Source organism: Rhipicephalus microplus, chromosome 1 (genome assembly GCF_043290135.1).
Source record: "Rhipicephalus microplus isolate Deutch F79 chromosome 1, USDA_Rmic, whole genome shotgun sequence".
In the NCBI taxonomy this organism is placed as follows: domain Eukaryota; kingdom Metazoa; phylum Arthropoda; class Arachnida; order Ixodida; family Ixodidae; genus Rhipicephalus; species Rhipicephalus microplus.
The window spans coordinates 271,401,893-271,414,456 of record NC_134700.1 but is presented as its reverse complement, the minus strand read 5'-3'; the positions used below and the strand labels follow the sequence as shown (position 1 = coordinate 271,414,456).

Here is a 12,564-nt window from a genome sequence, read left to right as displayed (position 1 = left end):
GCCAGGCAATAAACTATGCAGGCTAACATCTTACAATGTTATCATTGCTATTTTTGCGGGAGTTCTATAGGGGCAGACAGTCAATAAATGTCCAATGATTCACAAAAATTTGGTGGGTCTCCTATGAACCCATTATCGGCCTATGCTCTTCCGGTAAGCAAGCCAATTTATCAAGGAATTCTAAAAGTAACTTGTGCAACATGTATTTGCCCAATTCACGAGGGGGTGCAGCCAGAATGAAATTTTAGGGGGGGGGGGGGGACAACTGCACATTAAGTATGTTTGTGCATATGCATGCATATATATACATAATCAAATGCAAAATTGAGTTTTCCTGGGGAGGAGGAGGAAGGGAGGAGGGATGTTAAATGGAACTTCCAACACACTACCTGGCTACCCTAGCACAGGTCACGTGACCGTTTTGAAATGGTGATAATTATTGTATATGCCACAGCGAGCGATCTGAATTTCGTAAGCATAGTGGAAGAAGTTGTGCACACAGGATCTGGCTTGGGGAGACATTTGCACATCAAAGAACCCACCTGAAACCAAACACACTGGGCCGAACCAACTGAGCGCAGGTTCAAGACTTGGACATAATTTATGTTTCCAGTTGTCAAAGGTCTCCGCAGCAGCAGTGATGGTTTACACCGTATAGGACACTACGAAATCCCACAAGCGAGGTCGAAAGTGAGCTCTGCATGCTGCTTAGTTGCTGTGACAAAGGCACTATCGGGAACAAATTCATTCAGATCTGGTGACCCTCAACATAAACAAACCTTTTGTAAGAGTTTGACACTGTGTCAAAAAGATATTGTGACAAACAATGTCATGTGTAGCTACTTAATTCAGAGAGTCGGGCGAGTTTTCTTGTGCCCCCACTTTTTCTGACACAGTGCAATAGCATTGATAGAGTGCACGTAAGAGCAGCACTGTTTCTACAGCCTTCCTGTGACACCGAGTTAATCACCGAGGAGAATATGGGAAACAGAGGATGTCAATGTTTTGCTTGTTGCAACCAGTCACTTACGTAAACAATTATGTGTAGTTGATTGCTTACAACCAACCACACGTCGGCAGTATTGTAGCCATCAATTTTTTAGTTGGGAACAGTCACTGTAACTTAGTTACATTGTTGAGTAACGTAACCGACTACATGTAATGTGTACCTTACCGACCAGGCAATGTGGTTCTGTTTAGTAGAACTTGGAAGGAACGACGGAAGACCAGTACCTGCAGAGCCATGAGCAGCTTTGTTTTTGCAACTGCATGCTGGAATAGGCGAACCCGGGTTCTCATTATTCGCTTTCTCACCCACCATCACCACTAGACATTGAACAAATAATTGCACCAGTGCTAATGTGACCAAACAGCAATGTTCACTTCACATTTTATATATATAATTATTTATATCCATTGGCACCTACAGAAAGCACCTACTCAGATGGAGTTCGATCACAAGCAAATGCAACGCACAGCACCTCGCAGAGGACCAGGACAAATCGTGGCAGTGTAGCCCCAATCTTGTACACTGCATTTTTATATGCATCATAACACAGCCCTTTCCTTGGGCTACATTTTACATTCTGTAAAATTTAGAATTTAAATATTTTATCTTTGTGCACTATTTTTTAATTTTATTTATTTTGTTGGATGGACACGGCACATTGGATACGGCTGCCTCTTGGATCCCCAGTCTTAGCAGTCATTTTCTTTTTTTTTTTTTTGAGCCTTTATTTTGCACATCTTTCATTTTAGATAGGAAATGATTCTCTATGAATTTTTACGGTTTGAATTTCATTGACAGTTCACAAATTTCCTAGTCTGTTACAGCACATATAAATCTTTCACATCACATTACTGTGGATGCCTTGCGGAAACGAGTGCTAAACCACAGAAACATTTGCTTCACTTGATATTGGATATTAAACTTACGTCTTCATGGGTTTATATGGTCTATCTGTTTACAGATGTCTATATTGTATGAACAAAATGCTCCTTTTAGCCTACGTTCCTGCTAAAGAAGTGGTGAGCACACTGAAGATAAAACAAGTAAACTCTAGGCCTGCAGGGCCGGTGGAAGAATGTCTGTGCAAGTTACCTCAAGCCAAAGGGCAAAAACCATTCTAGCGAACATTAAAGCGTCGTGTACCAGGTCATAATATTGAAGCTGCCAATGAAACATAAGAGAGGTTTGAGAGGTAATTTATCTTTCCAACACGAATTCTAGCGCTCATCTTACACACCGAACCACTTTTATAAAATGGCAACTCTTCTATGTGGATATATATGATATCGTTTCTTGCAGAGATATTCACCGGTGTTTTGGTCTTACTAGTATGCAGTATTCTCCACCGCCCATACATGCCTTGAACAACATGCATGAGAATCGGCAAGTCACATAAAAAGCACACATCACGCTGTAAGACATTAATAGGATGCTCTGCACAAGACAGTTTATTGCATACCTGTGGACAATGTCAAGGTAGAGGTGCAACACGCAATTCCAAAATTTCTCGTTGTACACCAGAGTTCGTGGTGAAAACAACCCGTGACCTGAAAAATCCATCTACAGCCAAAGCGTCTTCGAACAATCTTGTGCCACCTCCAACTCCAAAGTAGCAAGTCTTTGCAGCAACAAGACTTTGTGTTTTGTTAAGGATTACATTGATTGATAAGTGGGATTTGACATCCCAAAAGCACCATAGAAACGCCGTAGTGGAGGACTCCAGAAATTCCGACCACCTGGGGTTCTTTAACGTGCACCCAAATCTGAGCACATGAGCCACAACATTTTCGCCTCCATCAAAAATGCAGCCACTGCAGCCAGGATTCGATTCCGCGATTTGCGGGTCATCAGCCGAGTACTTTAGCCACTAGACCAAGGCGGCGGGGCACAGGATTACATTGAAGGCACTCCCAAATAATGTCAGGAAATCTGCTCCACTGTCACGGAAGTGAAAAGTATACGATCACTGCGTACTGCCGATTATAACATATGGGGCAGGACGTGGAGGATAACAGAGCAACTCGAGAAAAAGTTGATGACTATGCACCGTGCAATAGAACATAAAATGATAGAAGTAACAGTTAGGAGAAACAATAAGAGATCACTGAGCTATTACTTGATGGTGCTGGCAAGAAGGGTAACTTTTGAATTGCATGTGTTTGATTCTTTCAACGTACCCTGTGTCCTAAAATATAAAGGCCTTTTGGCCTTTATATTTTAGCCATAACCAACCAGAAAAGGGTCATGCTTTCAACATTACTTCTATGCTCAATTACCTGATGACAGTGATTGTTTACTGCTGTTGCTTATAACACACAGTAAATTTTGAATGGACCATATTCTTGGTGAGGCCTCATAATGCAGCACCTAATTTAAGGTAGAGAAGCCCTTCGACACAACAAGAAATTCTATGAGAACACAAAACTTATTATTCAGACACTGTTTTTTATGTCTGATGCAAAGCAATGCAGAGAGCAACAAAGACTGATTAGAAAGTAATGTAGCAATTAGAAAAAAATCATTACACAAGCCAATGGGGACAGTAATATAATAATATACAAACATAGCAGCATGCATCAGCATTAGCTATGATTCCAGCTCAATAAAAATATTCTCATTACTTTAGAGTCACTCCTCGTATGTTCTCAATCCACATCTTTGTGTAACTTGTGCTCAATGTTATATGACGCATTTACCTACAGGGCTTACTGCGCTACCCTACGCCTCTTCTTATATGTCTCTATAAACATCAAAATACTGGGATTATAGATATGCATTGTAAAAATTGGGAGGACACTTGCACTTTATCTTCAAGGGCACATCCCTATAGCGAAATCACGCTTCATGTGCATTGTCTTTGAAACTGCTAGCCTGCTTCGATTCTCGGAGCATACCTCAACCGTGCTGTAAGGAAACGGAACTACTGTGCGCGCAGCGCTGGCCATTCCAAAGTATCATTGAATGCCTGTTGCAACCACAGGCATTTTTTAAGGCATTTGTTAGGAGCTCACTACCCCAAAATTATTCCTTTTTTGAATCAGCAAAGGGCCCACTATGCGTTCGTGGGGCGCAACAGGCAAACCAATGCAACTGTTCACTTTGTTGATGGTTATGCTGCTGCTGCTGATTAAATATGTCCGAGTGCTATGTAATGGTTGGGCCTTTAAAACACCCACTCGCTGCTCAATTCACGTGTTTTGATACCTGGTGCAATTCTAAACTTCACCCACGCAATATAGAATGTCTTGGGGAGACTCTTTGTACAACATGACATTAATATATAGTAGTATGTTTTTCAAGAGCAGTATCAGAAAATCACGTGACACTGGTAGAACGCCTGCTTGCCATGCATGTGGCCTGTGTTTGATCCTCACTCAGACCCAAGAATTCTAGCTATTTAATATTTCCTTCGCATCTCTCGATTTTTCAGCCATGGACAAGATGATGATTTTTCACTCAGGACCAACAAAGCTGACAACAATGCAGAAATTTCTGTGAAACGTGCTTTTTAATGCTATTATGTTAAAACAAATCAGTCGTATTAAAGGGGCCCTGCAACATTTTCTCAGCTGCTCAAAAAACGCTGCAGATCAAAACAGTCGAGGCTTCCAAGATCACACATTATGGCAATGCAAGCATCCTGGAATTCACAATTAATACTCAATGTGAACTAGAAATTGTTACCTCTTCTTTTGACAAATGATGCCATGTACTCAAATTCACAGCCACTGGCTGATTTGAGCATTACGACCTGCCTAGTTATTTATTGCAGACGCTTTGGGAGGCAGCCATATGTCCACATCAGCACTCAGGACCCCACTGAAAGTAAGCAGCACATTCAAAGAGAAAAAAAAAAACTGAAAAAGTGCAGAAGGTCACGACGCACGCTTGACCTAACTTCTTCTCTAGTGCCATCTTTCACAGCTTAGCTTCTAGTGCTCGCTGAGATGACAGAAGCATGCGACAAATCTCAGTAACTCCACATTTGCTAGATTTTTCCAAATTCGGCAGATCCCAAGTATTACGGGAATCGATGTTTTGTCAAGCATGAGGATGTTGGGTAAATTTTTATTGAGCAAGACATTACAAAACTACGTTCAAGCTATGTACAAATGTTTTACAGCAACTGATTTGTGAAGCAACAAACTCTTTTAATGATGGACTTCAATGGTTTCTTGGAGAATTGCTGCAGGGCTCCTTTAAAGTCTTTTGATATGTTTCTCTTATGTTTCTTTGATGTTTATACTGTGTAATGCCAGTCCCATTTCAGGCAGTTGTTATCAGACGTTATAATTTCCTGAACTGTGCATTCTTTTTCTGCTGCCCATTAGAAAATGTAACCAAGAAGTTATAGTGTGTGCACTATTAAAAGCTACCAACATTCTTGCCAGGCAAAATATTTCACGTGAGCTAGACAAAGCAGCAAAGGATACACAACACCAGTGTGCTTGATTGCCTTCTTCAGCACTGCAATCAAGGATGGGTAACTGGTGGTGTTGTAAATTGTTTCACTTGTCAAGATGAAATCATATCTGTGAAAGAAAAGAAGAGTTAATACATTTCACTACCTCACTTACACAGAAAGCTCTCAGAATAATGCAAAAATGCTATTACTGAAAAAACTTACATTCAGAAGATTCATGCAGGCCTTGCAACCAGACTAAACATGAAAAAAGATGCCCTCAACCACAATGCACAAAATACCACCTCTCTGGATCTAACAAACTTGAAGTCTGAAGTCTGTTGCTAGGTGCATGGCGTAACTGGCAAAGTTATTATTTTGCAGTAGCACAATCTACTTTGCGGCAGCAACTTGCAACCAATGAATGCTGAGTTCTCCCATTTTGACAGACAGCAAGAGTGTAATGCACGCGAAAAATGTTTGCCTGTTGAGCATAACATAGAAGACAAGGCCACTTTTACCTCACAGGTTGTTGTTGACTTAGTGGTCAAGCACAATGACATGTTGATTAGGCTAAACCGAGTATAACTGAATAGAATATAAGATCAAAGCAAGCTTCACAGCAATTCAGGCTCTGTAACTGGCAATTTTTTAAGCTTTCATTAGCTCTAACAAGCTTCTTAGCAAAAGACATGTAGAGATGTAGCTAGAACCGCGGACGTGTAAAGATGAAAACGTGCAAGATGAGTACTTGGGTATTATTAACCTTATCCAAAAAAGGACCCCGATGTATGCACACATTAAACTCTTGGCTTCTATGCACGAAAATCATTATATGATATTTAGGGCTGCAGTAGTATGGAAATGTCTGACCAAATTTGACCACATTGAATTCCTCGAATGGCCCCTAAACAACCCAGAGGTTGAAATGTAGAGGTGGTGAGGAAGTTGCGTAGAAGTCTAGAACAGACAAGTAGCCGTAAGAATTTTTTGAATTTATGTCATAATAGTGGAGTTAGACATGTTCGATGATAGAAACGCAGCAGTCGCTCCTTTCGCTCTTTCCTTCGCTACTCTCCGCCGGTCTCCTTTCCAAAAGCCTCTTTGCCCTCCTCACTTCTCCCAATCTCGCGCGGCATATGTCAGCGCTGATGTGCTGTTTGAAACACAATCTACTTCTAGTTGTTGCGAGTTCGTCAAAGCCATGCTTGTTGATTAAATATCGTTGCCACACCGGCCTGTGCTCCTACAAATTATGTCGGTATGGGACCTGTGTTAAGCTCAAACCTTCAAGGGACCACCAACATGATGGATCCGCACAGTGACACGCAGCGCCAGAGCACCTGCGCGCAAGATGAGGAGCCCCCTGCCACTGTAACACGGCGAACAACAAAGCATGCGGGCAGCTGCTTGTAGCCTAACCGGAAGTCATAGGTTCTCATTTAAACAATCGCAGCATCACGTGCACTCCGCATCGCAAATTACACTTCACTACATCACACGGAGGCAGGAAGGGCCTGAAGAGGAGGAGGGATTGTTTCATGGAATTAGAGGAGCGCCCACAGCTCACAGCTCTGCCTCTTCAATTGTGATGGCATTCTGCGTACAATGTACATGTTTATAATTGAAATGCTTGAAAAAATATCAGAAGTTGCTTAGGGGCCCTTGTGAACCGAATGCATAGTGCATAAGCATTTTAGCATCTTATTCTCACTGCAATGCAGCTGCATTATGTTTGGAATGCTCCCTCAACAATGAAAGCTGAGCAGTTAATGTCAGTGGCCCGTGCTCTTAAGCGCAGGCTAGCCCCCTTCCGCGGCTTGCTTAACCACTTGCACAGTAACAGTAATAGCACTCTACGTCTCCGACATGCTGCCATGCCATTTACTCCTCACCTTATTCAATTGCTCTCATGTGACACCAAATGTTGACTAAAAATACATTCAAAAGAATAAGTTTTAAAAAATGGAACATAATCTATGTCCTCAAACTCTGCAGGATAATGTGCATCTGTGCAGAGGTACTATGGCAAGTAAACATGCATGCTGTCATGCCCATATGCACAAGCAGGTGATTTTAGTTCACACATACTGTTTCCAATGAGTGGTAATCGTAACTTCTGTACCCTCAGATTCTGCTGCAGAACAGAATGAAGGAGTCATTGATGTCATCTACAGTCTTCTGACCATACATGGTACGTCATGAAAGGAATGTGCATTATCTGGGAAAAATATATTGATAGGACCTGTATAAATTGTTGAAATTCTTGAAAATACTGTACCCCTGCAACAGAAGATTAACGGAGACGAGATTTACATGCCTGGAAGGCACACTAAAAGACCTCTACGAGAATGTCTCTAAGGAACGTTGTAAAATACTTTTGAATGCTTTCACGCTCTCCCATATGCCTTCTTTTCAGCTGTGTCTTCAGTCATAGAGACAAAGAAGAAGTCATGTGGAACCAAACTGCGAAGGGAAAGGCCTGCGAAAGGAAAGGACACTGGGGTATTGCGCCGAGAGAGGAAGTTGGTAACGATAAGGACATGTAGCTGGGGGTATTGTCATAGCGTGGCTTGACGTGGCTTTGGCGTCGGTTCTCAAGTGCATGACCCGGTGTTCCAATTTTGAGTGCCTCCAGTAAAAGGCAGTGTTGACAGTTTTTTCACGCGGTACGAACTCAATTTGCTGGACTGAGATCAGTCGATAATCGAAATGCAAAACTTGGTGCACAGGATCCATATTTTCATTGTTTCTTGTCATTGTTCTGCATCCATAACAGCATTCAGCAGTGACCTCCTCCTGGCCCTCCTTGAACACTTTGAGGCACCTGCCAGACTGTGACCTTGAATTTCAGCGATCCTTGCGGACCTCTTGAAGCATCTGGAATGTTACAGTATCATTCTTTCCTAACTTCACGCAAGATTTGATAGCGTATTGCTGTTTAAGTGGAGGCTCCATCGCGCCATTTTAGTAGAAAGAAAGTAGAAAGAAGCGTTTCATGCAGAGGCATGCCTTTTTGCTCGCACTGCTAGGAGTAAACTATAGACTGGCTGCGTTGGAACAGAAAGTTCCCGAATACATCGCCCGATGTGTTTCGCCACGCTGCCATGGATTGTTCCATCGCAATAAAATCACGCGCACTGCTTTCATTACGGACCCTTTATTACAATGTGCCCAAAGTCCCCCATTCCCCAACATTTCCACTGGCATATACTCACTGTTTATTCGCATGAGGAATTTAGGTGCAAAGATAAGGAAAGTTGGCTAATCATTAGCAGAGTGTATTCCAATGCTTCAAATGCAAGACTGCATGACAAGAATAGAGAGAATGACTGATTGGGCAAGTTGGCAATTCACAATAATGGAAATATAAGCAAATAATCTATGCAGGAACACAGGGACAAGCATTAGTATCAGAAATAGAGAGATACGTATTTTCCCCGCTCCATTTCTCTCCCTTTGCATTCTTGTCAATGTAATGCTGCATCTTTGATTAGCAATAATGCCCTTTTGCCCCTGTTACTATAAGTTTCATCCCTTTTTCTTCCCCACCTTTTGATTTTACATTGGCTTGGTTAGTTTGTGGTAACAACATCCATTAATGCTCTTACTTGGAAGGTGCAATGTTGTCTGCTAATGCACTCCAATCGCCCGCATAGAAATGACACCTTTTCTTCACCCGAATGCCAATGTTGGAAAAGGCGTTAGGTATAGTGATCAGTTCCAGCACCTGCTTGTTCTGAAGTAATAAAAAGAAAATAAGGCACTTTACAGAGCATCATGATGCAATTTGTAGTAGTAATACACCACACATTTCTTGCACTCTGTTAAATAGCTTACAAGAAATGATATTGCTCTCGTTTGTTGTGCCGAATATTAGCCTTGTTTGAGTCGTAATACTACAACAGGCCTCCGCAAATGCCAGCAGCAGCTTCTTGTTGAGGACACCAACTCTCACTTCTTCACACTAAAATTTTGAAAATACGTTACACTGGAAGTAATGAATATTGACTTTTCCCAAGTTACGTATTACTGAAAGTAAAACTAGGTACCTTTATCTTTCAGATTTTTTTTTTGTTTCCTACCACAGTCCTATTTTTTATTGATCAGGAAGCTTGAAAATTCGCTCCAATAGAACTTCGTTCTATTAAAACAACTGCCATAGACAAGAACAGAATCTATAAAAGTGACCTCAGCAGAAAAATGTCATGGCAACTGATCCACTGTGATAGTCTTTCCTCATCAAGCCAGGGAACTAACATGATTAGCACTGCAAACAGTAGATTCTTGTATGTCCAGAGAAGTCAATATTATTTTCAGCAATTTCAAACAATACATCATCAGAAACAATGCTTTCTCATAGAATTTAGAAACTGTATTATTATTGTATTATTAAGAAGCAACTGGCAGTGTTGTGGAACTACCAATGCTGAGGTGAACCTGTTCTTACATGAAAAGCTTGGCCTAAGTTTATTTTTCGCTGTCTATTTTTTAAATTGTTATGGAAGCGCTTGGACACTTTTTTTGCTGTGTAAACAGGAGAGATCCTAGACAGTGTAACAGTAAATTTGGCTGATCTTATAGCAAGCACATCTGATGGTCATATGGATAACTTTTTGTGGTCTTTGAGGTCATGCTGGCAAAGCATGGTTAAGGCTAAGGAAGCAACATCATTGTGGAGGTGTGCGATATCTACTGATATCATATGACCCAAAGGTGTTCCCAAATTAAAACTGCTTCAATCAGAGGCACATTCACGGTACTGCAAAACATGTTGTTTAACAGTCACTGACACAATACAGCAAAGTCAAACAAAGATAGTCTGCAAGACGAGAAAAATTACAATAATTTCTTTGATGTTGTGAAATAAACTGCAGACATCATATCCATTTAAAAAGCATTTAATTATAATAATCCAAGACAATCTGGTGTACATTTCAAAAGCTGCGTTGGATCTATATGATGTTTATGAATGCATAAAATAAATAGAAGCGGTTACAAGACAACTGTCATGCCTGACTCACATAGTCTTGGAAGTCTACAAAAGCTCCTTTGAGGCAGGCCAAGAGGCCTGGAAGGCCAGCACCACAACCAAGCTGGAAAAATATTGCACAAACAGGCAATTAAATCAAAGGCTGTTATTATTTTTAATATAATAAACACAGTGCCATTCACACCATAAGCACTTGAAGTCTCATTTATTGTTGGTTGCAAGATGCGACATTTACCGTTATCCTTAGTTCCACTACCGACTCTTAAATAATAAGACAACACACTACGACAGCATTACGAAAGTTGCAACCAGAAAAAAAATATTTTTCATGAAGCATCTGCGCAGCGTGCACTACTACAGCATATATACACTGATATATAAAATTATACGAGGAAGACGTAGGCACTACGGTGCGTAATTGATCGCTGTTTTGCATTTTTGCACCCTGACCTTACTAGCTAGGCATAACAAAAAGCACTAGAGCACTAGGGCATATTTCAGAAACCTACCTCAAGTACTTTGCTTTCATCATCAATGCTGAGATGATTTTCAATGTATTCCGTCAAATCAATGGAGCATTCCCAAACCTTCATACCACCTTGAACAAGAAATAGTTGCTCATTAGCAGGGCGAAACATTCAAACAGAACCTCATAATAATGCACTTACCTTCGTAAACACTGGGGATTATGTCAAGATTTCCTTCAGCCGCCTCAAGAACATCACCTTTGAGGAGACTTTCCATTTGGCCACCAACTATGAATGTAACCTTGATAGATGTCAAGTCCAACACGCTTTTCTCCAAACTTTCATGGAGCTGAAATTTCAAAGCATACATTGAGCCTCGTGCAGGCGCACAGCGCAAGGTCCACGTCTCACGTTTTCAAGCTCGTGGCTCGGCACGACCTCCTCAAAAGGTGCAACAGGCTTGGTCAAGTGTTTGCACTCTGATTCAGTCGGCTCGCTTTGTTCAAGGTCCGCGTCTTCAGCATCTGGTATATCAAACTTAAACGAGAAAGACATATCGAGGAGCGATTTTCTTCGTCTTACGACGTCGGGAGCTCAGACGCAAACTAAGTTCCGATACGCTATTTACAGTTGACAGCATTAGAATGCGACCCTTATAACATTTGTACGATAACTCGGTGTTGGCGCAAGAGTCTTAAAACAAGGTATCATCGAATAAATAGCGTTAATCTAACAAATGTGTGTTCAAGAAAACGGCACGCCATCACTTATGGAGCGCGCCATGTTTGTACTAGTTGGTAAATTCGCCACATTGCGGCGCGACCAGTAACTGATCAGTTTCGGTTTCGTTGTACAAGAAATTAAGTTTCGGATTCTTCGAGATGCTGAAGTCTGCTGAAGTCATGGTACTCAAGTATAAAAAAAAAATGATAACGACAGACGAATTACTGAGATGAAGTTAACTTTTCGAAAGAGACATGCCTAGTATGGTTTCGAGGTCAGCACCAACATAGTGGAGTGAAATTATTGGCGTAGACTGTGTGCAAGAAAGAGAGGGTAATCTTGGGCTTCTCAGCACGCATTCACCTTTTTAACTTCATCCGCAGACACGCAAGACACTACCAAGCGTTGTACCAAGAAGGGGAAAAAATGCATTAGCAGCTGGATTTTCGAACATGACTCCTAGGGGCAAAGCTCCTAAAGCCGTGGGTTTGTCCCTCATAGCTCGTAGTTGACCGCCTAGTTTGATGACTCATTCAGCAGGTGCGGACGGACAAATGAATGGACAGACAGACAGACAGACAGACAGACAGACAGACAGACAGATAGACAGACAGATAGACAGATAGATAGATAGATAGATAGATAGATAGATAGATAGATAGATAGATAGATAGATAGATAGATAGATAGATAGATAGATAGATAGATAGATAGATAGATAGATAGATAGATAGATAGATAGATTCACACTGTACCGATAAAACCCTCTGAAGCTTCGCCCCACTTATCATATCATTTACTCCGTGGATATGCTGTGATTTTTTTTGGAGCTGCAGACTTTCGGTTACTCAATAGAGCTCGAAGTTGACGTGCATCCACAAGAATTCCGTCAGTTCCCGGCTGGAGGTTCATCCATTTCGAGCTGTATTTCCAGCTGGAAAGATTTATGGTTCAATAATCCAGCTGGAAA

General features: G+C 41.3%; 1 protein-coding gene across 1 annotated transcript; it reads right to left on the bottom strand.

Annotated features, from left to right (window-relative positions):
• Positions 1-2,468: 2,468 nt before the first annotated feature.
• LOC119188172 (histidine protein methyltransferase 1 homolog) lies at positions 2,469-11,627 on the bottom strand. Its single transcript, XM_037436093.2, has 7 exons — positions 11,283-11,627; positions 11,073-11,220; positions 10,914-11,002; positions 10,436-10,507; positions 9,023-9,150; positions 5,443-5,541; positions 2,469-2,643 (listed from the first exon to the last, which is right to left on the bottom strand). The coding sequence occupies exons 1-7, from the start codon at positions 11,424-11,426 to the stop codon at positions 2,481-2,483; spliced, it is 843 nt and encodes a 280-aa protein (XP_037291990.2). The 5' UTR covers positions 11,427-11,627; the 3' UTR covers positions 2,469-2,480.
• Positions 11,628-12,564: the final 937 nt, after the last annotated feature.